At 54.9% G+C, this 26,082-nt stretch overlaps 2 protein-coding genes across 2 annotated transcripts in view; one reads left to right on the top strand and one right to left on the bottom strand.

Annotated features, from left to right (window-relative positions):
- Positions 1 to 10,782, top strand: part of dlg1b (discs large MAGUK scaffold protein 1b) — a 37,554-nt gene extending 26,772 nt beyond the window's left edge. Inside the window, exon 26 of the mRNA XM_061839433.1 lies at positions 10,644 to 10,782. The gene's annotated coding sequence lies outside the window, so the exon portion shown is untranslated. The remainder of the gene's footprint in view (positions 1 to 10,643) is intronic.
- lamc1 (laminin, gamma 1) lies at positions 164 to 26,071 on the bottom strand. Its single transcript, XM_061839431.1, has 28 exons — positions 24,658 to 26,071; positions 18,852 to 19,156; positions 15,751 to 15,881; positions 13,906 to 14,072; positions 13,645 to 13,830; positions 12,791 to 12,908; positions 12,126 to 12,224; positions 11,932 to 12,068; positions 11,733 to 11,855; positions 10,811 to 11,000; positions 10,630 to 10,742; positions 9,456 to 9,677; positions 8,525 to 8,713; positions 8,206 to 8,442; positions 7,974 to 8,127; positions 7,330 to 7,472; positions 7,060 to 7,238; positions 6,285 to 6,441; positions 4,812 to 5,017; positions 4,654 to 4,733; positions 4,441 to 4,578; positions 4,215 to 4,359; positions 3,996 to 4,145; positions 3,251 to 3,365; positions 2,976 to 3,175; positions 2,707 to 2,865; positions 2,511 to 2,610; positions 164 to 1,823 (listed from the first exon to the last, which is right to left on the bottom strand). Exons 1-28 carry the CDS (start codon positions 25,043 to 25,045, stop codon positions 1,567 to 1,569), a joined length of 4,788 nt encoding a protein of 1,595 aa, XP_061695415.1. The 5' UTR covers positions 25,046 to 26,071; the 3' UTR covers positions 164 to 1,566.
- Positions 26,072 to 26,082: the final 11 nt, after the last annotated feature.

The following is a 26,082-nucleotide window of genomic DNA, read 5'->3' as shown; positions in this document are numbered from 1 at the left end:
ACAAAAGTTTCTCGGCCCCGGTCCGGACGACTCCAAAAAAGAAAGCCTAACCCTCGTTTGAACCCCCCCGAGAGGCGTCGGGGACGACGGGGAGTTCGGGTTCATCCGTCGGGTCGTTTTTATTGAAACATTCAAGAAGACGAGACCAACGGCACGCGGCAGATAACTTAACAATACTGTTTATTACACACGTGCGCTTACATTGTCTATACGTGGATGGATGGAGGTCAAAGGTCATAGGGTTCTGGTTTGGATTACACGCACAACATTCATATTAAAGCACAGTCATTAAAATTCAAAAGGTTAACTCCATCTTCAGTCGTGCGACGTTGAGATAAAGGACAAGAAAACGGCGACATCGACGTCGCTATTTAAAAACGCACGCACGCACCCACACACGTCTTTAGCACCAGTGTATCAGAGCAAATGTACAAAAGTTGCATAGAGTCCGGGCGACGTCAGCGTGGAGCGCGAAACGCATTTAGCTTAGCGTCAGTCACTCAAGGAGGCGCAGGACGGATCCCGGCGGGTTCCCTGGTGATAATGAGGGCGACGCTGCTGATGCTGGAAAATGTCAAACGTTAGGCGGCGGCGGGTCGTGATGGGTAACGTGAGGGAGGCTCGAGACGGATCCCTGCGGATTCACTCTTGACGCGGCGCGATGACGACGCCACGTACGAGAAGGACAAATGTTTAGCGGCGCGCGGTCGTGATTTCACGTCGTCACGTCACGGAAAAGCGTTTTGAGCGTTTCCTCCCTTTCCGGCTTAAGATACGAGGACAATTCTGCTCTTTCCTCACCGGTCCGACAATTCAAAGCACTCGAGCGCGACTCTATTTCCGCTAACGCAATCAGCCCTTGTTCCAATTGTCCGGCAATAAAAAAAAAAAAAAAGACGTATTTGCTGGTTGATAGCCATCTAATTCGAAATACTAGTTTTCAATCAGTGCACTAGTAACACACATGTGCCAAAATGATTTGAGGCTCTACCGTACTAAGGGAGGAAAAGTGCGCGCCGCTTCACTAGTTGTACGACGCCGCAGTCGCCCGCTCGTTGCCTTGAATTGCGTTACTAGTGAGGACAAGAAAAAAAAAGTTGACTACTTGTACATGGATACGAAGGTTTGGAATAAATGCTTAAATATCGTAGCAGAAAGCTGCTTGAGCGTTTATTGAACGCAAACGAGGTTTCATTTATTCTTCAGCGCACTTGCAGGCTACGGATTCTCGGATTTGTCCTATTTCCGGTGAGAGGACTCATCACCTAACAGGTTGGAGACCATTTTCACTTAGCTGGTGAGCAGTTCCGGGCGTAGGTGGGATGGAGGGCGAGAAAATACACGCTGGGTGGCAAAGTCCCGTACGAGAATGACGTCACGCTTCCCGACGACGGGTCACGACGCGAGCGGGAGCGACTTCCTGCGTACGGCGGCGCGCGTGCAGTCTCGTGGGGTTCGTGCCGGTCTCTGGTGCTTTGCGCAGACGCACGGTATAAAAAAAAAAAAAAACCGAAACAAACAGACAAGAATCAAAATGGAGAGTTTTGGGAAGGTGCGCGCCGGCGTTTAGGCCTTTTCCAGGGACGGCGTGTTGAAGCAGCCGTCGGGAAGGGTGTTCTTGATGTCGTTGAGGTTGGCGATGTCCGCTCGGATTTCGCGGATCTGACGGTCGTAGTCGCCGATCATGGCCTCCTGCGAGCGCGCCACGTCGTTCAGTTCCGTCAACTTCCTGTCCAGCTCGCCGTCGGCCATCTTGTCCTTGGCGCGTCGTAGCGACTCGTCGATTTGCGTCAGCTTGCCCGCGTCCACTTTCTCGATGTTTCCTGGGGGGCACGCGCCAGACAAAATTTTGAGGGCCCGGACCGATCAAATTCCAAGAACCGATTCATCTGTTGAGCCACTTGAAAATATGGACACGATCTGTAAAAAGGCTGAAACCTAGGGAAAAACTTGGTACCGTTGCCCGTTTTCCTTTTTGGGCTGCCCTCGGCCCGCCTGGTGCTCCTCCGCCGAGTGCCCTCGCGTCTTCCCTCACCGAATCCGTCCACCTTTTCGTTGGTCTCCTCCGACTCTCTGGCCACGGAGGTCTGCTCTCTCTCCAAAACCTCCTTCCACTGCCGAACCCGACGTGCTCACCCCGAAACCATCCCGTCGCTCGCAGCCCCCCCCCCCCCCTACCCTTTCCCTGCTGCACGGTACCACCTTGGGCCACAACACGCTCGGGCAGCGCCGAGCTAGACTAGAAGCGAAATGAAGAGCAAGAAGAAGAAGAGGCGGAGAAGGTCCCCAACTAAGCCGCAGTCTTCGTTCCCACACGGCAGGAGGAAGAAATGCCTGCCAACGCCGTTGTGTATGCGCTGCCTGTGTTTTGCTTCTGCATAGCACTTAGGAGGAGGAGGAGAACAGGAAGCCGAAGCCGAACGCCACCCGATGAGGGTGGCAACGGGCCACGAGAGGGGAGGGGCTCCAAACTAAGTGTAAAATCCCCCACCCCCACTTCATGCACTTACCAAGTTGCTCCAGCAGGGCGGCGATGGTGCTGAGGACCGTCTTGACTGCGCTTTTAGCTTTGCGGGCGTTGTCCTCCGCCTCCTTGGCGTTAGTCGACGCCTGCCGGAAAAAGCGCAGAGGGGGACATTTCGAGGACTCGGAACAGACGCGACGGGGGAGGCGAGGGGGGGGGGGGGGGGGCGCGCGCGCAATTACCGCGGCGGCCATCATCATGTCCCGGTCGGCCTCGGCCTTCTTCTTCTTCAGTTGGTCCTCGGCGGCGCTCAGCTCATCCATCATGCCGTCCACCTCCTCGTCCAGCTTGTCGGCGTCCCGCAGGGCTCTCTCCGCCTCCTCCTTGGATTTGGCCGAACCCTGCCGCAAACGCATTATTTGGCAGACTGCGCGGTATATGCGTCGCTACGCGGTTTCGGTCCTCAGTCAAATGTTTGGAAAATCCGCGCGACGAGAGCGAGCCACCCCACCTTCTGCACGTTGGCGGCGATTCGCTCCGCCTCCTCCGCCTTGGCCTTGGCGTGCCCGGCGTCGGCGTCGGCGTTTCCCAGCGCCGCCTCGGCCTGGCGGGTCTTGGCGCGGGCGGCGGCGACGGTGGCCTCGATGGCCGGGATTCTCCTCAGGGCGTCCTCGGCCGCCGTCTTGTTGTCGTTGACGCGCCTGTCGAAGTCTGCGAAAGACGAGGATCAAACGGCGGTTGAGTCTCCGCCGCTCGGACCCGCGGAGGGAGGGCGGCTGGCGGCACCTCGCAGGTCGTCCAGGATGCTCTCGGCCTCGCGGAAGGTGGACTGAGCCTTCTTGGCGGCCTCCTCCGCCGTCGCCTTGGCCGCGTCGGCGCGGGCCAGAAGCTGGTCGGCGGTCTGGACGGCGGCGAGACGAGGTGGTTAAAATGTTGCTGGCTAAGAAAGAAATATGTTTCCATCCGTTCGGGCCAAAGGGATATCTTTTATTTCGGTGGAAGTTGACGGCTTTAAAAGGCAAAATTTCTTTTGAACCATGTCGTTATTTGCCATTTTGCGGAAGCGCGTCGGATAAAATGAAGTCCTTGAACGTCACCTGTTCCGCGACGACGCTTCCAACTCCAAATACTCGTCCATCTTTTCGTCCGCTACGACATTTCTGCCGCACCCCGATAAAAAAAAAGATGTCTTTCTTTTTTGAATAAGCAACATTAGCATCCTTTATGTTACTCGATGAAAACACGACGACGACAACATTCAATCAAACGAAGCGCTTAGGCCTCAATTTATTATTTCCTTTGATTGTGTTGCTCTCCTTCCGGTGCGCTCACCTTGGCTTCCAAAACAGAAATATCTGATACATATTCCATTCCTGCCGATCCCAAAAACTACATCTCCACTCGTCTGTCGGGCGATGCTACTCGTTAGCCTACCCGTGGCATTTTGCTTGTATGAAATAGCCGAGGTGCAATTTTCAACGGGGAAACAGGCACAGCCGGGTTTTGCACTGGTCCGAGAGCGGCTACTGACCTGCTGTTCACTTCGTCCCGTCTCCAGAAGTTTGCGCACTTCCTGCTCTTTGGGCCGGAGGTCGTCCCTCAGCTCGTTATACTCCTTCTCCGTCTTGTCGATAAGTCTGTCCAAGTCGGACGCCTCCTTCTTGATCTTGTCGGCCTCCTCCTGCAAAGAGTGAACAACTGTGGGGGCGCCGTGCGCGGGCGTTGCGGCCGGCAAAGACGCGCAAAGAACCTCCAGGGCGCGCGTGTCAAAGGGCGGCAGGCCGGTGAGGTTGGCGAAGATCTTGAGGGCGTGGTTTCCCGCCGCCTCCGCCTCCGCTTGGACTTTGGCGGCCTGCTTCTCCAAATTGGCAGCCAGCTCCAGCGCCTCTTTGTACCTGAGCGGGACGTCGACGTTTGCGTCTTGGGCGGACTCGACTCCTTTCGGCGCGTTTCAAAGTCCGCCTGCGCCCACTCACTTCCCGTTGAGCTCGTCTATCCGCTGAGCCGTCTTCCCTTCGCCGTCGAGCGTCTTGAGGAGCAGGTTGTACGCCTTGGCGGACGTGTCGTTGGCGTCTTTGGCGATCTTCTCGATCTGGTCGGCGTCCATCTTGTGCCTGCGCCAGCCGACTCTTACTTTGACGTCCCGGCCAAGGACTCCCCCCTTCGCCCCCGGCGGACGGCCGTCTTACTTGTCGGCCAACTTGCGCGCTTCCTCGGCCAGCAGCGTCATGTTGTTGGGCTCGCCGTCGCCGCTCGGAGACTTGATGTCCTGCAAGCGCACGACGCCGCACGCTCGGGACGGGTTCCGCAGCCGCGGTGACGGAGCTTTTGCGCAGGCCACGCTTACCACTTTGGCGACGGCGTCTCTGGCCTTGTCCAGCTCCCGTCGGGCTCGCTCGACGAGGTTCTCGGCCTGGCGGACGCGGTGGCGCGCGCGATCCGCTCGCGCGCCCGTCCGCTCCACCGTGTTGCGCACGTTCTGCAGACGGTTCCACTGCGTGGTCAGAGTGCCGTTGATGACGTTGAGACGCTCCAGCAGGCCCAGGTCCACGTCTGAGCGGGCGACAAAGGCCGAAAATCACACGCCTGACGGCTGACTGATGGTCTGAACTCCAAAGCAAACAACCATTTCAAGTGAAGATCTGGGTGCAAAATGGTCCATTTCACAACAGGGCTCAGCTTACTACGGCTCCCGTCGTGCAAGATTTGACCCGATCGCCGGCGTCAGCTTTGCAGCCGGAACAGCTTCAGCTCTTCGACCAGCTTTGTAGGATCGAGTTCACGGGAGCAAATTTGTGAGGCGGGGACGAGAAGGCCCCGAGTCGACCCGAAGGTTGCTCCGTCGGGTTGAGGTCGGGCGCCAAACTCTCTCTCGCGTCCGTGTCTTGTTGGACCTCGCTTTGTGCACCGGTGCACAGACGTTGAACAGGAAGGGGAATCCCTAAACTCCAAAATCTCTCGGTCTGCTGAAGCATTCAAAGTTCCTTTTTGAGGACTATTTGGACCTTTTCCAGCACTTTGGAGATGGCCCCTTCCTTTCCCAACATGGCCGTCACCAATTGCCATTAAACCTGGTGGGAAACCTCCCCCGAAGAGTTGAAGCGGTTACGAGTGCCGACAAGGTCACTTCAATTGATGTGAATCAGGGCAAGTACGTCAAAACTGGATTAATGGATTGAAAAGTATGTGACCTGCTTTAAGTTTGTGACATTCATGTGATGCGTCGGTTGTGTGGCGCAAAGGCTCGCAAATCCTTTCTTTGGGCTCGTCCCGTTAGCGTCATCTCAGACGGACGCTCGTATCGGATGCCCTTCCTGACCCTGACGCAACCCCGTTTGGGGAGCGCTCCGGAACTCGCGACCCCCGGTTTACCAAACCAATGCTCCCCTCCCGGGAAGCGGTTCGTGTGACCCAACGATCCGAGGACCCAAGTCTTGCACCCCTGGTAGGGTTCCGAGGTGGGGGACCAGACAAAACGCGGCTACGGGACTCCTTTGTCGAAACCAGATCAAGGTTTCCTTCCCTCACTGGAGCTGCCGCCCCCGCGATCCGACCTGGGATAAGGTTCGCAAAACGGGCAGATTTGAAACGGCTGAAATTGTGATGTCATTCTGCCAATGAATAATCCAGGAGCTGACCACTTTGCGGTCGGTACCCGCAATCGGGATTTCCGCATTTTAAGAGAACGTGAAAGACGTCGAGAGCGACCCACGTTCCCAACAATCTCACAAACGCTTGGTGAATTGTGTCTCACAATGCTAGGAAGACAAGAATTGTACGCGCGTATAGGAAATAGAATGTGGATTTCTCCGGGCGTTACCCTTGCTGGAGCGGGCCTGGTCCAGGAGGTCCAGGACCGCGCGCTCAGCCTCCTTCAGGCGGTCTTCGAAGGCCGCGTCGCTGACCGTCTCCTGACCGGACGCCAGGTTGTCGATGAGCGTCTGCAGCTCGTGGATCTTCTGACGGTGCTGGTTCACCTGCCGCAAAACGATCCTGCTTAGCGACGACCAGGTCTGCGCAAGTCTCGTGAAAGTCTCCAGTCTTAACATCAACGTTTGTGCAAGTGGAGCGCGGTCCCGACTAGATCTCAAGCAAGTGGCGCCGAGTCGAACAATCTGGCTCACCGCAAGACACAACTCCACGCGAGTTAGCTGAACTATCACCTATCCAAACAACCCGCCATCTGCTACGCGGATGCCGCGGGGCTGCCGAGTTTTCCCGCGGACGCCGGACAGCTTTGCACATCGCTGTAGCCCGAGCGGACTTGGACCAAAGTCTCGGGGCTCTCAGCGTGGGGGAGGCACTGAAAAAACGTTAGCCTATTTTGGCAAAAGAGCCCGTAAATTGACAGACACACTGCAGAGCGAGAGAGCGAGAGCGCCACCCTCGCTCGCACGAGCGACTCAGCTTTTGAAGAGTTGTGGGTGGCGAGCGGGAGACGTCGGGGAATAAACACGCTTTCACCCTCCGACGTAGTGGCGTGCGCCCCACTTCCCTACAGCTGATCGGGACGAACGAAAAGCATCTGGCCGGGTAGCCACGGCGACCTCGGCTCGTGACCTGGCGCTCTCGCGACTTTTCCCGTTTTTCCTCACCTTGTCCCGCACCAAACTGTAGCAGGAAGGGCACTGCTGGCATCCGGGCACCGAGCGGTTGTAGAAGTAGTTCTCCTCGCACATGTCGCAGCGGGCGCCCACGAAGCCCGGCCGGCACCGGCAGAGTCCGTCCTCCTGGCACTGACCCGACTGGGCGCCTTCGGGGTCGCAGTCGCAGGCTGCGGGCGCGGGGAGGTCAGGCGAGGGTTAGGCTTGGGGTTAAGGACGGGGTTAGGGTCACGCCTCGCGGGCGGCGGCGCGCGTTCCTACGTTTGCATCCGGACGGGCCGAAGCCGAAGAAGTTGAGCTCGCAGCGCTCGCACCTGGGCCCGGCCACGCCCGGCTGGCACTCGCACTGCCCGCTGTCGATGTCGCACTGACCGTTGGTGGAGCCGACGGCGTCGCAGTTGCACCTGCGGAGGGGGGCGGGACGCAAAGGGGCTTGAGGCGGAGCACCCGCGGCTCCATTGGTGAAGCCACGAGGAACTACGTCGAGAAAATTGATTAACTCCAACTAAGACAATGAAAATATTGCCACTGTTTGACAAGAGGGGAAAAAAAAAAAGATCTCTGCGTGACATGAGAAAATACAATAATCACGTCATTCCATAAAATGTAACCACTTGGCAGCAGCAGCATCATCATCATCATCATAGCAGCTAAATGCTGCTTCAACGCGTTTGGTCCACTATTAGAGCAGAGTCGGTCGAGCTCAGAACCTTACCGGGTTTCATATTTTCAGGAACTAAAATAAACCATTTCGTGAATTCCAGACCAGTAGCAGAACTTTCAGATCTATTCTAGAGGTGACTGCGAGCCGGCGGAAGGACTTTAGAACTGGAGCTCTACGCTCGGACCTCCTTGTTCTGGTCACGAGCCGAGCTGCAGCTGTTTAATGCTGAAATGCGTCTTACCGCTCGCAGCCGTTTCCACTCCGCAGGTTGAAGAATCCCGGCCGGCAGGCGCTGCAGTCGCGCTGGATCACGTCGGGCAAACACGGGCACTGGCCCGTCGCCGCCGAGCAGCTCGTCTGAGCGCCCGCCGTCCCTTGCGGGGAGCAGGCGCAGGCTGCGGGAGCGAAAGACGGAAGAAGGCCATACGCAGTAAGCGGGGGCCAGGTGACGGGACGGGACGGGACGGACTTACCCTTGCACTTGTCGGCGGCGAGGGGGTTGCCGTAGAAACCGTCCCGGCATCGGTCGCAGAAGAAGCCGTCCGTGTTGTAGATGCACTTGAGGCACTCGCCCGTCTCCCGGTCGCAGTTGCCCACGGCGTTGGGGTCGATGTTGTCGCTGCACCTGCAGGCGCGGCACGGGCGCACCGGACCCCCCTCGCCCAGGGGGTCCCCGAAGAATCCGTCGTCGCACAGCTCGCACCGCTTGCCTGGGAACGGACCACCGCCCGTCGTACAAGATCGGGGCGTACGCGCACGCGGCGGCGACGAGGGTCCGGTCCGGTCCGGTACCTGCGGTGCCGGCGGGACAGTTGGTGCAGACCACCTGCCCGCTCTTGGGGACCACGGCGCAGCCGGCGCCGGCGGGACACGGGCACGGCCGGCAGTCCGACGCAGTCCCCTTGGTGGCGTCGCCGTAGAAACCGTTGCGGCAGCGCTCGCAGCTCAGGCCGGCCGTGTCGTGTTGGCAGTCGCAAGCGCCTGAACGCACGCAAGTTGGTGAATTCAAAGCCCATTTCGGCTCATGACAGAATCCATCATCATTGGATTATGAATGCTGACCAAATGATTATTTTGAAAGGTTCAAAAAGCTTTTGTGCTTCTACTGTTGAATAGCAGGTTTCTTTCTTCAACTTGAATGAATGATTTTTCCCATTTTTCCCCCGCCATGTTGCGAAAACGTCGGCGCAGCCGGACTTTGATCGTCGCTCGGGTTTGTCTGTCTGACTTTTTTTTAGTCTGGACTTCGGCTCGGGGTGCCAACGCCCAAAACTGGTACGACAAAAATGTTTTTCTTTTTGTGAGACGAGACTGCTTCCTTACTTGCGGCGTCAGAAAAAGATTTTGCCAAAACTAAACTTGACCATGAAAACCCAAACGAAACTAATAGAATAGAAAGACGTTAGATACACATTTCAAGTGTGCTTTTGATTAGGATTTTACGATAAAAGAATCAAAACAGGAATGATCTGGGTCGCAGGTGCGAGGTTGCGGGTTCAAATCTGGCCCGGGCCGGGCCGCCTGGGCTTCGCCGTCCGCTTCCCTCCATCATCCCCAAAACGTGCGTGCGAGCGTAGGTGTGAATGCAAGTGCCGATGCTTGACGGTTTCGATGTGCCCTGCGACCGGTCCGGGGCGTACGCAGCCTCTCGCCCGAAAGGGGCGGCGAGCGCTACGGCGACGGAAAGAATGATGATGTTGTTCAAACGCCGTTTGTCACGTACCCGTGCGGGCGTCGCAGGTGTCGCCGTGCCCGTTGCAGTCGCAGGCCTCGCAGGCACCGAAGGCTCCGAGTTCCGGGCGGGCCCGACGGTAGCCGGGCGTGCAGCGCTCGCAGTGCTGGCCCTCGTAGCCTTGAGGGCACGTGCACTGCTCCACCCAGCGGGCCGGGACCCCGGGGCCCCTCCGGGCCGTCACCAGGGTCACGTCGTCCAGGTGACCCGCACCTGAAAGGTTCCATTTTACAAAGCAGAGATCACTTCACGTCTACTAAAAATGATTTTTTTTTTTTTAATGCAGTCGACCTGACAATACTGAGAAACGACTCCCAGATGGGGCGAGCGCGGATGTGTTCCCAGTACGCGTGCGATTGGGTGGCGACCAGTTGAGGGTGTTCGTACCTCTACTTACGAACATCTCTCGTCACGGAAAATTCAGGTTACAAAACGCCTCCTTGTAAAAAATATTGTCTGCGGTTATGAAGGAAATTCAGGATACAAAATTCCCCAAATTCCACCCAACGTGTTTCTTGGTTCGTGTGGCGCGACAGAGCTGCTCTCCTACTGGCTATCGGCTCAACATCTTCCCGACATCCCATTGGCTAGGAGGGACGTCAATCTTTACCCACGATGCTTTGCGTTTCCCTCGGACACTCGACTGTCACGTTGGAAAAGTACAACTTTTTCCTTTTTTTGCAAGTTGATCCATGTTTCTTCTTCATGGGTGCCAAGAAACCTTTGTGGAATCAAGTTGTGTGCGTGCGTGCGTCTGTTCGGAAGTATGTTTCGTCTCGGCCGTCAAACTTTCGCCTCCTCCGTACGTCCCCACGATGCCTTTCGCTTCTCTTCGCATAGTCGCCCTAATGCCGCGGGTAAACGAACATATTTTTCTATTATTCTTTATACAATGTACGCCGAATGCTTATTTTTGGTAGGGGTGGGGTTGGGGGGGGGGGGGGGGGGGGCCTTGCAACGGATTACACAAGTCACATGTAAAATGCGCTTCTGCTTGTGAAAAAAAAAAAAAATCATTTCGTAAGCATTTTTTCCCCCACAATATCATGTGGCTCTACGATAAAAATACCATTTTGTAGTGCTGTAAAATTGTGTGGTAAATATAGCATGAACCACCCAAAAAGGCAATCGTCCATCCTAATGCCCCCCCCCCCCCCCCACGTACTCTTCTCGCTGTAGGTGCCGCGGATCTTGATGGCCGTCAGGTTGCGGAGAAGTTTCTGGAAGTCTGAATGGCTGACGGGCGGCCGCCACGGGAAGTCGGCGCTGTCGCGGAGTCTGGAGGACGAAGAGTACAAGATGACGAGGCAAAGGTCGAGATCGGCTCCCTTCAAGCCGGGCGTCACCTGAAGACGTAGTCGTGCTTCTCGTCGCTGGGGTAGGCGTTGCCCTGGGCGATGAGGGGCACGGCCACCCGGAGACCGCCACCCTCCAGGACCAGGTCCTCGGCGGACAAGCGGGTGTCGAGGCGATCCACGCGGAAACTCAGACTCAGGTTCTGACCGAAGCTCAGCAGCTGATCACCCAAAAACTTGTCTGGACACACCCCCAAAACCGCAGGGTCAGCCTGTCGTCGTACAAAAAAAAAAAAAAAGAGGCTCCGAGCCGCCGATCGCAGCTGAAGACGTGTTTCAAAGACGCCGCCGCTGCATGAACGCTAACGTGATGACGAGGCGCTACGGCGGCGGTGCTCAATGTTTCCATAGCGATCGACACGTTGGGCGGCGGCGTGCCAAAAAACAGACACCGGCCTATCATCCATCCGGTCGCTCGAGTGAGGCGTGGCCAATCCGTCGATCGCACCCACATAAAGGCGCGTCCGTGGCTGCTTGAAAAGTAGATCTCGGGCACCCCTGCTGTACGGTTTTTTTTTTTTGCTGCCCCCGGTGGCCAAGGCGGGCACACCAGAAGGAAATTCTCAAAGCGTCGTCTGGAGGAAGGCTTTCATTCGTGTACTTTTTATCTAAATTTTAGATGCCAAACATGTGCATTGAACCGCAGAGTACATCTTCAAGTACAGTGCAAATGTTCAAACTGCATCATGTTACAGTGGCTTACAATAATAATAATAATAATAATGATATATTTGCCTAGTATTCTTACAACGTTGCTAAAGAACAAGTGTTTGTTTCGGGGGGAACGGCTCCGGAACGCACGTGACGCAAAATGGAAGGATCACAGAGCTACTTGTGGGACTTGAACGGGATTCATGGCATTAGTTTTCATTTCACTGGAGAAATATGACTCTCATCCGGAGGCACCACACACCTGGCGCCACGAAGTACACGGGGAAGTAGTCGTCGGACACCAGCGAGATGTCCTGAGCGCCGGGCGACCACTCGACCGGCACGCCGGACGAGTCGCGACGCTGCCCCGTCCACTGCTCGTCATCTGCACGCACGGGTCAAGGCGGCGCACGTTACCACCCACGGCGAGCGAGGAAACGTGCGCACGGGTACACGGGTACCTCTCTCAAAGGCGGAGCGGAGCGTGTGCACGCTGAAGCCGGGCGCGCTGTCGCACACGGACGAGTGAAGGAAGCAAAAACACGGAGAGCAGCCTTCGGCGTTACCGGCGTCCATGTTGAAGAAGCCCGGCTTGCACCTGAAAGGTTCAAAGGTCACAGCGCTGCGTGGCCGCCCGCCGGCGCGGCCGCATTACCTGTCGCAGGTGAATCCCTCCACGTTCTCCTTGCAGCGACACCGTCCCGTGCCGACGTCGCATTCCTGAGTGCTTCCCGAAGGCGAGCACGAACACGGCCTGCGTGGGACACGCTAGCATGAAATACACGCTCGCCGTGATTTCCCGCGAGACCGGTCAAATTGCGCTGGCTCTGCAGGGGGTCGTTTGAGGGTCACCTTCACCCCGATTGGACCTCTGGTGGGCGTGCTTTAACGAGCTCTACAGAAATAATTTTGTCTCATTGTTTGGCAGCCAAATGCGGTTACCGATTATTGTCTTGCTGCGTGCGAGATGATCAATGTGAAGCTTTTTTTCCTTTTCAATTTCAAGGCCATCATGAGTTCCTTCTTTGCGCCTCTTTTGAACTGAAGCCGCAAAAACTGCAAGAGGAACATTTTCACGACGCGGCCAATTGCGGGCCCCTCCCCCCGAGAGAACGCCCGCCTTTCGCTTCGTTTGCAACCGCACGGTACAATTTTGCCCGCTTGTCCGATGACGACATTCCGCCCGCCGGATGTTGAGCGTTACGGCGGGCGTGTGCTTCAAAGAAGAAGAAAACACGCTCGTGTAGTCTTGCGGACTCAGCAAATTGTTTGAGGTGGGGGTGGCCCGGGGAGTGCTTTTATTCCTCGCCGTTGCGTTACCTGCATCCGGCCTCGGTGAGGCTGTGAAATCCCGTCCGACAGCGGTCGCACTTTTCTCCCGTCACGCCCGCTTTGCACGCGCACACGCCTCGGCTGTCGCACTGAGGGGATTCGGAACCTGCGGGCGAGCACACACACGCCGACGTACATTCACTTCCGAGCTTTGTGTAGCGGAAATGACAAAACTTCACATTACTGGTGCCATTCCGTTTTGGGGTTTTTTTTTGTTTTGTTTTGTTGCTTCAAACAATCTCGTCCACCAGGTGGCAGAAGGTCCGGAAACCCGTGTACCCGCCCCACGCTAGCAAATTGAGAAGCGCTCATCCTTCTTTCAGTCCATATACTTTTTTTTTTTTTTTTACAAAAACATCAGAGATGGCACTTGTATATATATATATATATACACACACACACATAAAACTTTTTTTTTTTAAAGCTTTACGTGAGCAGAAAAGTGTCAAAATGCTTGATTGGTTACTTCGAGTTGCGGACCTCCGGGACGGTTCAGTCGCAGTCCCCGCTCGAAATGCCTCTGCGGGGATTCGGCAGTTCCGAAAGAGGGCGACCGCCTTTGCAATCCTTCATCACATCAAACGTCTACAAAATCTGACTTCATAACCTTTTTGGTGTGCACTTTCTGAGTCCAAAACTTCAGTACGTCTCCGACCGGCTGGTAAATTACAGCCAAGATGATGGCCAAAAAAAGACCCCGTGAAAGGCGCAAACGGGTCATTATTGGCAACCCTTCACGCACGTCAATTGCGCTTCTTCGTTCAGGAGGATTTTCCGAGTTTTTGAGACGCTTCCGCAAAGACGCCGGCTGCGTGGGCGGGAAGGAAGAAGCGAGGTCTCACCGACGGCGTCGCAGGCGCAGGGAAGGCAGCGGCCGTCGTCGCGTCTGTAATGGCGGTCCAGGCAGCGCTCGCACCTGGGTCCGTCCGTGTTGTCGGCGCAGTTCTCGCAGTGACCTCCGTGTCCCGTGGCCCGGTACAGCTCGGCGTCAAAGTAGCACTCGGAACTCTTCCCGTTGCACTCGCACGCTGGCAAAGGCAAAAACGGCGACAATGAGCGTCGAGGAGGCCACGCCACGCGATGCCACGCGGGCGCGTCCTTACGCAGACACTCGTTGGCGTCGTCGGCGGTGGCTCGCCTCCACGGTCGGTCGTTGTAGAAGGGCCGGCACGTCTGGCAGTCGGCCCCCTCCGTGTTGTGTTTGCAGTTGCACAGCAGACGACCTCGGCCGTCCTTTGCGCACTCGCTGGCGTGGCCGTTGCACTTGCACCTGCGCACGCACGCGGCTCTGAACATTCCACGTTCATTTAAAAGCGCCACCCAAGTGACCCCCCCAAAAATTATACAGACTGCGTCATATCCTGCATCAGTTTCTGGAAAGATGTGCGTGTACAACAACAACAACGACGACGACAACATTTGGCACGTTCGGCGACAAGAAGCCGCGGATCATCGCCGAACTTCGCGTCGTTGATCACGTGACAAAACAAATCAACTCTGCAAAGAGAAACTGTGCAGAAAACGCAGAAAAAAATGACATTCGCTCACTGAGCAATTTTGACACATAAACACATCGGGGGGGGGGGGGGGAGTCACTTGGCAAGAAAAGCCACCCCCCCCCCCTCCCACAATGTGCTCATACCATGATTTACTGGCAAGATGGAGGCAGCTGTTGGAACATTTTGCTACCCGACCCGACCCGACGGAGGGAAAGAGCTGGATGCGCCGCATTTTGGAATCTTATGGCTGCTCTCCTCTTAAATTCTGCAAGTCCTCGAGGTTGGCTGTGTGGGGGGTTGGGTAGCCACAGGTCTGATTGCCAAACACTATAATTGAAATTTTTTTCCATTGACTGTGGAAGAAAAATGGAGCTTCTGCAAATATCAGCAAAGAGCAGATGACGACATGACAAAGACGAGGGGAAGAAGAAGGAGACGACAAGCTGAGACTCGCTGGCAAAAAAAAAAAAAAAAAAAGCCTTCCATTCAAGTCATCTTTGTTGTTGTCAGTTTTTGCTGGCAGACGCGGTGGGGGGGTCGAGGCCCTCGAGGAAGTTTTGTGGCCGCAAATCATTCAGCACGTCCATCATTTGACGCCATGTAAACTACACCAGTTGGCACTTGGATTCAAACTACGACAAAGGCGTGACGAGGATTGTCGACGGCAGTAAAGCGTGCGCGCTGCAAAAAGGAAATACAGGAAGGAATGAGTTACGCTTTCAGTGAAGTTGAGCACAAGTCAGCTTGACGGGACGGAAGAGGGCTTCGCATTCGAGCCTGCGGCGCTCGCAACTTGGATTTGCCACATTTGCGCGCGCTGACAACGGTCAGTGCAAAAAGCGGGAATTTGCTCAAGTCGGAATGGTCGAAAAACGTGGAAGGAGGACGACGTGGCAGAGCTTTGCATCCGGTTGGGGAGGAAAATTTGGCACGGGGAGAGGCGGAGGGGGATTCCGACGCCGGTCAAACTAACTAACTAACTCACCAACCAAACCAACCCTATAAATAGAGAATTGAACGAACGGACGCGAACCACTCCCAAAAGGTTTGTCACTTTTTGGGCCGTGTGATGAATAGAGAAGCAGCCGAAAGGTTGAAAGGTCAACTTCATTTTGACCTCCTGTGAACTTGTTGCGGGGCCGAAGGGCCAAATTCGGTGCGCCTGCGTTCCGTCTGCGCTTCTTCTTTTCATTTCTCGTACTTTTGGCTCCTCGCCGTCCCAAACGCATAAAACGTCGTCAGAGTCACTGACTCAAGCGTGAGGTCGGAGCGCGTTCGAGGTCCGTTAACCCCCCCCCCCCCCACCCCCCACCCCCGGGAAAACTCGCCGGGCAAAGGACGCCGTCCGGCCGACATTCCGCACCAAGTCCAGTTCCGGTTCCCCGGAATGCCGCCCGCGCGGCGGGAGAACCCGACAGACGGCGTTCCCGGCGAGAGAGGCGTTCTTACCTTCCGCCCACGGCGAAGTCCGAGATGGCGTAGTAGTACGACTTGAGCACTTTGGGGTCGTTGAACACTTCGTCGCCGAAGGTGTTGAGCCGGTTCAAGGTCACGCGGATGTCCGTGGCCGTCACCCAGTCCTGCCGGGTCAGAGGTCACGTCAAGTCCATTTCGAGCCAAACAATTTTTGCAGGTGCCCAAAACGTACAGAAACGACTACTTCACGCGTGGAAAAGTCGACCTGCAGAATCGTGACTTTTTGCATTCTTTCAACGCACGAACCTTCCAGAAAGTTTAGCTCAAATTTCTTTTTGAAAACACGCCAAATGCGCCGAACGCGTCCACCGGACGGGCGACCGGCGGCCACGTTGAAATCGACGAGGACGACGCGCGACGGGGAGCAACGCGTCCGGAAGAACCCGCGTGGACTCGGCTCGGCTTCGGCAAAGCGGAGGCCGGTGTCAGCTGGACGTGGCTCCGCTTCAAAATCCTTACGTACCGTTCCATAGTGTGCGAGGCTCCTATATTGCGTCACAACGCGTCTGCCGGCTCGTCACGTAAGCCCACGTGACGAGCCGGCACTGAGACGTACCGCGTGGGTCTCCCCGGTTCCGGAGGAGCCACAATCCGCTCGTAGTTCTATACCAGGAAATCCTCAGCTGGCGGCGGCTGCGGGATTTGGTTTTAGAACGATACGGTGCCCGATCCGGCCAAAATACAAAAAGCAGGAGGAACGCGACGGTTTCCGCTTTTACTGCTCGAGAGCAAACGTGTTATCAAGAACAATTTCAAAATCTTTATCCTCGTGTTAAAATATGCACCGTGCGTGTGAGTCAAGGACAACTTCCAGTTTGCAAAACGTGTACTTCGAACAAGGTGACGTCAACGTTTAGCTGCGGAAGTTGCAATCTGGAGCGCTCTCAAAACAGCTCCGTGCAGTTAGCGCTCGCATTTGCGGAACCGGTTCCTGTTTGGCGAGGGAGCCAGCCGGCAAAACGGAATTCGCTTGCCCGCCAGCGGCCGTGACGCACGCTGGGAAAGGAATCTGTTGTCCCGTAAGGACGATAACGAGCGCAGATGTTGAGCGCCACGGCCAGGAAACAAAAAAGGAAAAGCCGTCGAGGCCGGCTACAGGCGGGAAGCTCAGCCGAGACCCCCCCCCCCCCCCCCCGCCCCAGGCCGCAGCTGCCGCCAGATAAACAATGGGAGAAGGGGACGGGGACGAGGACGACGCAACCCGAACGGATCACGGCCAGCGCAATTCTTCCGAGTTCTCCAGGGACGCAGCTGCTCAAAACATATTTGGCCTCTCCCAGTTCGCGGCCTCCAAAACAAAAGTCGACTTCAGATTCTTGCGGTGGACGACATGACGACGCACTGGCAAAACAAAAAGGGAGCCTTCCTTAAAACAAGCACAAGCCTACTAAACCAACACACACGCAAAGATACCAATAAAAAAAAAAAAAGAAAAATTGGCACACCTGGAACCAACTTTTGTGTCTGGAAGAAAAGCTCTTTTTGATTGTTCAAGTGGTTAGTTAGTTGGTGTTTGCTTTTTTTCCCAAGGACTTTTTATTTTTTATTTTCTTAACTTTTGTCTAAGCCATTCTGAGGACGCGGAGACGACCGAGAGCCGCGATGGCGTCGCTCGCTTCGGAAGGGGAATCGAACTCCAAACGCGAGCCGGCGTCCGGGATCAAAGGTCGACGGCCCCCTTGAGAGCTTCCGTCCCGGCGGTGACCTCATTGCCAAAATGGCCGACACGACGAGACAAAGTTGTTGTTGTTGTTTTTAAATAAACATTCAAACAAGTTTGGTATAAAGTAAAAACAAAAAAACATAACATCAACTGTTGCTTCTGACGAATCTTCTCCATATCTTGAATTGATTTTATTTGTAACGATGCACCCAATTTCAATATTGTCATGAAAATAATAATAATAACGATCAACAACCATTCAATATTTTCTCCTCACATTTTGTTCTTTTTTTTTTTGACTTTTTTTCCTGTGTTGAACTGAATTAATAAGGAAAAAGAAGCCCCTCGAAAAATGTGGAAGCGGGGGCAAAAGTTAAGCGGGCGGGCGGCTTTGTTTGACCAGGTGTTTGCGGCCTTTTCTTCTTTTTCTTCACTTCCTGCGCCGAAACAGAGCAAACACGCCAGGCTTTGTTTTGGCGGCCGTCACGCCTGCGCGCCAATCATTAAACTCCGTCCAGTCCGGGGGGGGGGGCGACCGACCTCACTGGACTTTTCCCTTTTTTAGTACACTAGTTTAGTTTTTTTTTTTTTTGTTGTTTTTAGTTAGTCAAACCTATCTGAACAGTACAACCAAATATTGAAAAGAACAATAATCCTACTTCATTGGACTTACAGGCGCCATTCGAGCCAACAAAAATAAAAACACGGCAACAAATCGTGTGTTGGCAGATGTATTTATAAACATAAATGTTCAAGTAAAAAGCAGGCGCAGGCTCGTCTTCAGTTTCAAGAAAGGTTTGTGGGCGAAGAGATTTTTTTTTTTTTTTAGAAAGAGAACTTTTTTTGAAATGGGCTGCTTTCTTCAAACGATATGATACTTTTTCACAATATGTACGGCTTCTATTCCGAAGAAAAAGTCAAGTCATTCCCGCCCCCGCGTTCAAACTGACGAGCTGAGCCTCAGTCGCACGCTTGGGAATAAATCCTCAAAAATGGGACTTTTTTGGGGGAGGGGAGGGGGGGCATAGCCAACTCTCTGACATTAATTGAAAAAACGTACATTTTCTCAAAAAGATTTTGGAAGTGAAATAAATGTTCTTTTTTGGCATGTCTGAAAACATACTTTTTTTCCCCCTCACTACTTCCGGCGACTGAGGAGCCCCCCCCAGACAGCAGGCGCTCCACGGGCGCCCAAAATAAGCCGACGGCTGTCTCGGCTCAAATAAGGTAAGCAAACGCTGCTAAACGTGGACGCCCAACAAAGACCCGCTGTGCACTTCCTGTCTGTCTATAGGCCGGGGGGGGGGTTCCCAGAGGGGTTTTTTTTTTTTTTTATTAAGGGAAGATCTTCTTTCAACTTTTTGGGCACAGCGCTGGCTGCTCAACGCGGACGCAGGCCCGACGTACGTACCTGCAGGACGGGGCTGCGGTCGAAGTTGTAGGCGCCGGGCCGCCCCTCCAGCGTGGAGAAGGCCACGTTGCCGCCGGTGAGCGGCGAGATGTCGCTGAAGTCGTCGGTGCACAGCGCCCGCCGCTCGTCCTCGCCGGTGCGGATGAAGCCCCGGTTGCCCTTGCCGTACGTCTTCTCGCACGAGCCGCTGTAGAACGCGTACGGCGTCCAGGCGCCGCCCTCGCCGCTGCGCTTGTAGATGGCGAAGCTCTCGGGACGGCTCGTGTGGAACTTGAGGCGCACGTAGGTGATGTCGAACGCCTTGCCTGCCACCGAGGGGAGGGAGACGCCGCGCACGCGTTAGACCGTCGCGCCCTGCGCAAACATCAGATGTCGGCGTACTACGCTGACGCGTGACAAAAAGTTACGAGAAAAAAAGTTTGACAAAATAAATCAATAACAACGTGACAGCATCAAATGCAAATATGTCAACATCGCACTGAAACGCGACAGCGTCACGCGGCATACACCGGCGACATCAAAGGATAGAACGGCAAACACGCACACGCGCACGTTTCTGCCGTCGGACGCCCAAACGGTCAAAAGCCGACGCGCCGTGGATGCAAACGGGACGGAATCGGGCGCGGGTCTCATCTCATCAAATCCTCGCCAGTGACATCACAGGCTAAATGCTGACATCATCGGAGGGCAAACACGTGAGCGCATCCCCCGCCAACGCGCCAGACGTTTCAACGTCCGAATCCACACTGGCGGCCATCTCGTGACACGCGCACTAATTGGAGAGAGAAACGCAACAAGCGGATTGGATTCTTTTTTTAACGGGAGGAAACTTGAAGAGAGCGACGACGACGACGACGTTCTTTGGTGCAGGGGCTAAGGGGCTAAGACTCGTCGCATTTCTCCAATTGTGACTTTCTGGCGGGGGCGGACAAGCGCCTCAACTCCAGCCAAACAACTGAACCTTGGTTTTCTTTTTTGTTTTGTTTTTTGAGTTATGTCCTCAAACGCATTTTATAAAATGACATCAATAAGTAACCTCCGAATAGGCTTTACACCATCGGGATTTGACGCGTTTTAAAACAAAAACGATAAGCGATCGCCCGTCCGATCACATCGTCATGACGACAATCACGCAAAGACAACATAAGGTTTTTCCCAGACAGCTGGAAGGAAAACAAAGACGAGCAGGAATTCTCAGATAAGCCTTCCCGGGGGACGGAACGTCCCGATGACCTCACCGCATTCCAAACCGATCAAAGGACGCTTTGAGAGGCCGCGTGGGCACGGACGCGGGTCGGAGGTCGGCTCGCCCGCGCGCGCCTCCGTGACGCTAACAGTCGACGATTGTTTGCGACCAATCGTCATGTCAAGCCGCGCACACGCACGGACACGCCGAGAGTCACGCGTGGCCCCTCGCGTCACTCGGACTGGATCGTCTTTAGTGATTGGTTAACGCTAACACACACTCACAACTAACATACACACACTCGTGCACTAACAAGTAAGACACACAAAGCACGACATTCCCGTTTGTTTCATCAACGCAGGAGAGCGCTTCCGTTGGTCGAGAGAAGATTAGAAAGTCATGTGACGACCCCGCGTGTGCTAATTTGAGGGACCACCAAAGAAGCCCCCCGCCAACTGTAAGCCCCCAGGGTGTCCGCACAGCAGGAATTCAGGAACAAACGGCCCCGCCCCCTTCCGAGTACGAGAGGAGACGCGGGGGAGCGGCACGGATCCGACCGGCTGTCGGTCGGACGTGCCCGTCCCTAACTTTGAGGCCACGCCCTCTGTGACGTCACAGCGCCTCAATGAAGTCAAGTGTGAGCGGCGTCAAACGACCCAGCATGCATCTGTTCGTCCTTCTCACATTTTCTCCTCTCCCCGCCCCCCGCCCGTGAGCGAAGAGCACCCCACCCCACCGCCACAAAGTTCGCCCCTCTCCGCACCCCCGCCGGTTGTTTCTGGACCAAATTTCCCACACTGAATTTTCTTCCCAGAGGGCAGGAAGTCACCGGAATGATTCCACATTCCACCAATTAATAACTGGAGCTGCAGTCAAAATATGCAAACGAGCTAACGGTTCACCACCATACACGCATACGCACATTTAAAAGAGCGTCGTCAAGACAGGAAGCCGCACAGACGACTTCCTGTGACATCTTGGAACTTTTCATCCAGATGTTTAATAACGACCTGTCGCACATTCCGCACTTGGAGTTGCAAGCCGGAACACGCGTGCAACGTGCACACACGCTCAAGAGTGAGAGAACACGTGCGCACGCACATACTGTACACGCTTGTTTTATGCACAGTTTTTAAACCAGTATTGTTTGCAAATTTTCAGGATTTCCTGTGAGCGAGTAGAAAAATGTTTCCAGCTGAGAGGGCAGTCGGGACCCGTCGGGGCCCGTCGGGACCCGTCGGGACCAACGCGTCTCGCAATTAGCAGTGAGGAACGTAGCATTCAAAGGCGCCGAGCAGATGAGCGGGTGATGGACGCCTCGTGCCCCCCACGGTGACCTTTCAACTTAACTACCGACGCGAGACGTTCCCATGAATTGGTTCTTTCGGCCGATTGTACGGTAAAGGTGCGGTGCGACGTGGACAAATGTTTGCGCCTTTTAAATCCAATTTGAATTCTAAAGATGAACTCCAGTTTGTTGAGCACGTCTGCCTCACACTCGGGAGGTTGTGGGTTTAAAAGCAGCCCGGCCTTTGCCGAGTTTGCATCTTCTCGCAACCCAAAAACGTAAATCGCATTCATTGGGGGGTCCAGCCCTGCCCGCAGGTGTGAATGTGAGGGCCAAGGGTTGTTTGATCACGCATGCCCCGCGATTGGCTGGCGACCGCTTCAGGGCGTACCCGGCCTCTCGCCCGGTCGGCTGGAATAGCCGCCGGCACGCCCGCCACCCGGGTGAAATTTAGCGGTGTAGAAAATGAATGAATGCTCGGTACAAAATATCTAAATTGTTCAAGCGCCGTGCTATCTATTCTTTCCACAGACTCCAACTAAGAAAAGAAAAGTAAAAATAGCAGATCATTTTTGAATAAAGCAATTTGGTGGATTATCTGGAGGCATTCAAGGACTCTCCAAGGACAAAGGCCGGACCCGAAGCCTTCGGGGTGCTTTGGCAAAGGCGCGGCCATGGGGAAGGCGGCCCGATCCGGGAAGGATCCTATTCCCGAGGGAATGTGCCTGGGATCGGCCGCCGCAGTTTGAACGCAGGCGACCACGAGAAATCAAACTTCTTCTTCACCTCCACGCCGCCACTCGGTTCATTCGGCCCAGGCGAACCCTTTTGGAGTCGCTAAAAAAAAAAAAAAAAATCAGCGGATTCCTGTGCCAAACTGCGCCGATTTTTTGAAAAGAATCGGCCGACTAATCGCCAAATATCGGGCTCGGCAACAGTCGGCCCTTCCCTTTTGCTTACAGACAGGTGCCCCGCGATCCGTTTTGGCGCTCAAAGTCCGTCGGGGAACGGGACGGACCCTCGACGGGAGGAGCGCTCCAGAAAAGCCGTGGAAAAATGCGCCGACGTGGCGCTACATCGACGCGTCTCTTTGAAATCGCAGCCCGGTCGGAGGCAACAGAGAATAAGGAAGGTGAGCCGCTTCCGTCAACGAGTTGCCGAGCTTCCAGATGTTCCACGTCACGTTCCCACGCCGCCGCCCCGAGGAGGAGTTCCGTTGCCGACAGCTGCTTCGCTTCCCACACTGCGAACTCCTCCTGTCAGCTGACCGCGTCCGTCAACGTCGGGCGCCGGCCCGCCTCCGCCCGCGGAATTTTGCCGCCGCGAGGACACGGGAGCAGAACAAGACGGCGAGTGGGCCCGCGCAAATGACGGCGCGCTCCCCCCACCCTGGAGCGCCTTTACTCGGGTTCAAAGTTCAGCGAGCAGCAAGAGAAACTACAAGTCTACTTGGCTGCGTTACCGTGGAGACGCTCACGAGGCCCGCAAGTGGCCCACCGCCCGCGCACACATGCGTGAACTTTGTTGGGATGTTTCGTGTGTCGCGTGTTATATGCTGACATGTTATCATGTTATTAGTTGACACGGGTACAAATCAACATGCAGTGTGCCCTTGCACAATCGCGGTTCTGCAAATTGCTGGATTTTGCTGTCCAAGGTTCTTTTGTTTTTGTTCCCCCCCGCCCGATGATAACTTTCTTAAATTCTCTTCTAAAGAGACGAGGCGCCATAGAAGATACCGTGAGGTGCACCACTTGGGTTCCAACATTTGCAAATGTTGGTGTGTACACTTAAACACACATTGTTAGCATGTATGCTAGCACGTGTTTTTTTTTTTTTTTGCATGTATGTAGAAACCATAAGATGGCGCTAACAACTGAAGAATTGACAAAATCTGCACTTTAACTGCTATTAACATTCGCCACTAAGGTGGTGCCACAATGCATGCTGGGAGCTTTGTCAATTCTTTCATTTTGTATTTGTTTTATTCCGTTAGCCGCGGTTGCGAGCGCTGGCCGGCCTCCGCAGGCGGCTTGCGCGCGGGCCAACGTGAGCTTCTTCTGCTTCCCGATGGAAAACGCAATGATTCCTCTCTGCCTTGTGAGCGCCACCATGCGGTAGCTCAACAAGAGACAACAAGTCGCGCAACGACTGTGCACGCGAAGCATGCTCTCCATTTTGGAAAAAAAAATGGAGACTTGCCTCTCACGGATGCAAAAATATGCTCCATTCCGTACATGGTTATCGTAATCCTGAAGCCATTATTTGTAGATTTTTGTTATTCACGGGGACGTAAGGGTGGTAACCCCCGCTAACTAGGGTTGGGTATCGTTTGAATTTGAGCGATTCCGATCTCGACTCGGCTTCCTCATTCAGATTCCCCAAAACTCTCGATTCTGATTCTTTTTTTTTTTTTTTTTTTTTTTTTTGTCCGACCAATTTGAACAGTTTAAGTCACGCGCATCCATTTTCTTAACAGCCCACAGCATCGAGTCAAATGACCCTTCTTCAAAACTGGTTGTCAATATCAAACCCGTGTGGAAGCAACGCAATTGCCTTACTCGCCATTCAGCTAAAAGTTCAACATTGTTGAAATTTTTGCGAGTGGACTATCGTGTCAAAATGGTGTCCAGAATTCGTTTGACTTGTTTGAAACGGCTCTTGCGTGCGCTTGAGGACTAAAATCAAGGCTAAAAGCCATCAGTGGAAGCAACCGGGACCCTGTGAGCCGCCTCAACGTGACCTCATCCGTATTTGACTCGAGTGAAGCTCGGCGCGGGCCGTCGGACTTCTCCGCCTCGCCGAAGCCTCTTTTGGGCCGTCTCATCTCATTGCTGCTCATTCGTTTGACAAAAGTTACATCGCAGTCTCGTTCGCTGCCGCCGTTGGGCACGAGCACAACTTCGTGCGCGTTCCGCTTCGTCGTCGCTTTCTTCTTCGGGACCGCCGGACCGTCAGCGTGGGAATTGCCAACCGAACTTTTGATTACTATTTTGCGATTCCGCGAGAAGCGGGGGGGGGGGGGGTCGGGCGCGCTTCCGATCGGTTCTCGGCGCCGAGCCCGCCTATTCCCTCCATATGCATTGACAAGCGTGTACCGGTGTGACTGCAACACGACGCCACGACACGGGATCGCCGAGCTCGTAAATATGGGCTAACGGGTCAGCCTGTGCCCGTTTGCGTGTGTTGGGATTCTCGGATGACAACTTGGGATTTGAGTCGTCGCGTGAGCGGCACGTTATATCGGCGACGTGACGTTTCGACGTTGCTATGTGTACCCGTCGACGTGTGCTGACATGCGCCCGCCCGGGCTCGGGGCTCGGGGGTCTTACCGAGGTGCAGGGTGAGGTTGATGGCATTGGGATACTGCACCCCCGCCAGCATGGTCTGGCTCTGCCACCAGGTGGCGTCCTGCTGGTTGTTGTAGTCCGTCAGGTACGCGGCGCCGTGCTGGTTGCGGGGGTCGCGGGCGTCGCAGATGTGGCACGACTTGGTGACCCCGGTGGCCCCCGTCTGGACGCAGTACTCCTCGGGGGGGCTCCCGCACGTGTTGGTGGCCACCACGGTGACGTTGAAGGCGGCGTTCACGAACTCCGGCATGCAGCGCTGCGCGCGCCCCTGCTCGTCCGCGCACTCGTCCATGGCCGCGCCGACGCCGACCGCCATGGCCGCCGCCGCCAGGGCGGCCGCCAGGAGTGACAACCGCGGAGAAGCCGCCATGTCGGAGCCGAGACCGCTTACTCGGAGGGAACGAAAGGGGGTCCGAAACGGGTGGCCGAGCGGGCGGGAAGAAGTTCGGAGCGCCTTGGGAGGAAAGACCTTGACCCAAAAAAAAAAAAAAAAAAAACTCGCTAAGAGGAGTTCCGAGAGAGCTCAGCTCTTCGCGTCCGCCGCCATCGACAGCGAGCAGCAGACTACACCCAGGAAGCCAGCCAGCCACAGCCAGCCACAGCCAGCTACCTAGCGAACTAGCTAACTAGCTAGTCAACGGGGTCGCCAAGCGCATGCGCAACACTCCCTCCCCCCCCTCCAAGGGGACCACTTCCGTCGCCGTGAAAAAAAAAAAGTTGGACGAGCGGAAACGACTCCTCCGTGAACTCTGACCCCGCAAGGGTTCCAGCTCGGCTTCGCTTTGACCTCGTTTTGCCGCTCAACTAACATGTTCAGCACGTACTCATGGTGTTGGATTTTTTTCACGTCTTGTCCGCAAAGAAAGAAAGAAATACGCCATACATGTACAATAATAATTTCAAAAATGGAGGAAAAAAGTTGGTGCAGGGAGAAAGTCATTGTGTACCCGCCCGTGTAGAACCTCAGCTTGTCGCCGTAGGAACTGTAAGTGGGGTCACGTTCCAAATCACAATCAGCTTTATTGGGCAAGTGTGTAAAAACACACCTGCCGCCTGTGACCACTGCTGTACGTCACTCCAATCACTTTGTGGATAACTTGGTTGCGTCGCAACAGGGGCGTGTAGACTTCGTGAGACGGGGCCTGCAGGCCTTTTCGCAACCCACTCGGTCAAAATCTGGACGTGCCGACGTAGACTCCGACCGGGAAGTAACAGGAAAGTTTTCCCGTTGGAGAAGTCGACCGCGCCAGCCTTTCTCCCGCTGCAATATTTTCTTAATAAAACAGCAAATATGTCTGGAATCCATTTTTTTTTCTGTCACTATGGGGTGCTGTGGGTACATCAATAAGGCGAAAAATGAACTTTGGCTAAAAGGCTGCAATATAAAAAACTGTGAAAAATTGAAGC

The sequence above is a fragment of the Syngnathoides biaculeatus genome, chromosome 13 (assembly GCF_019802595.1).
Source record: "Syngnathoides biaculeatus isolate LvHL_M chromosome 13, ASM1980259v1, whole genome shotgun sequence".
In the NCBI taxonomy this organism is placed as follows: Eukaryota; Metazoa; Chordata; class Actinopteri; order Syngnathiformes; family Syngnathidae; genus Syngnathoides; species Syngnathoides biaculeatus.
This window is presented reverse-complemented; position numbering and strand designations above follow the sequence as displayed.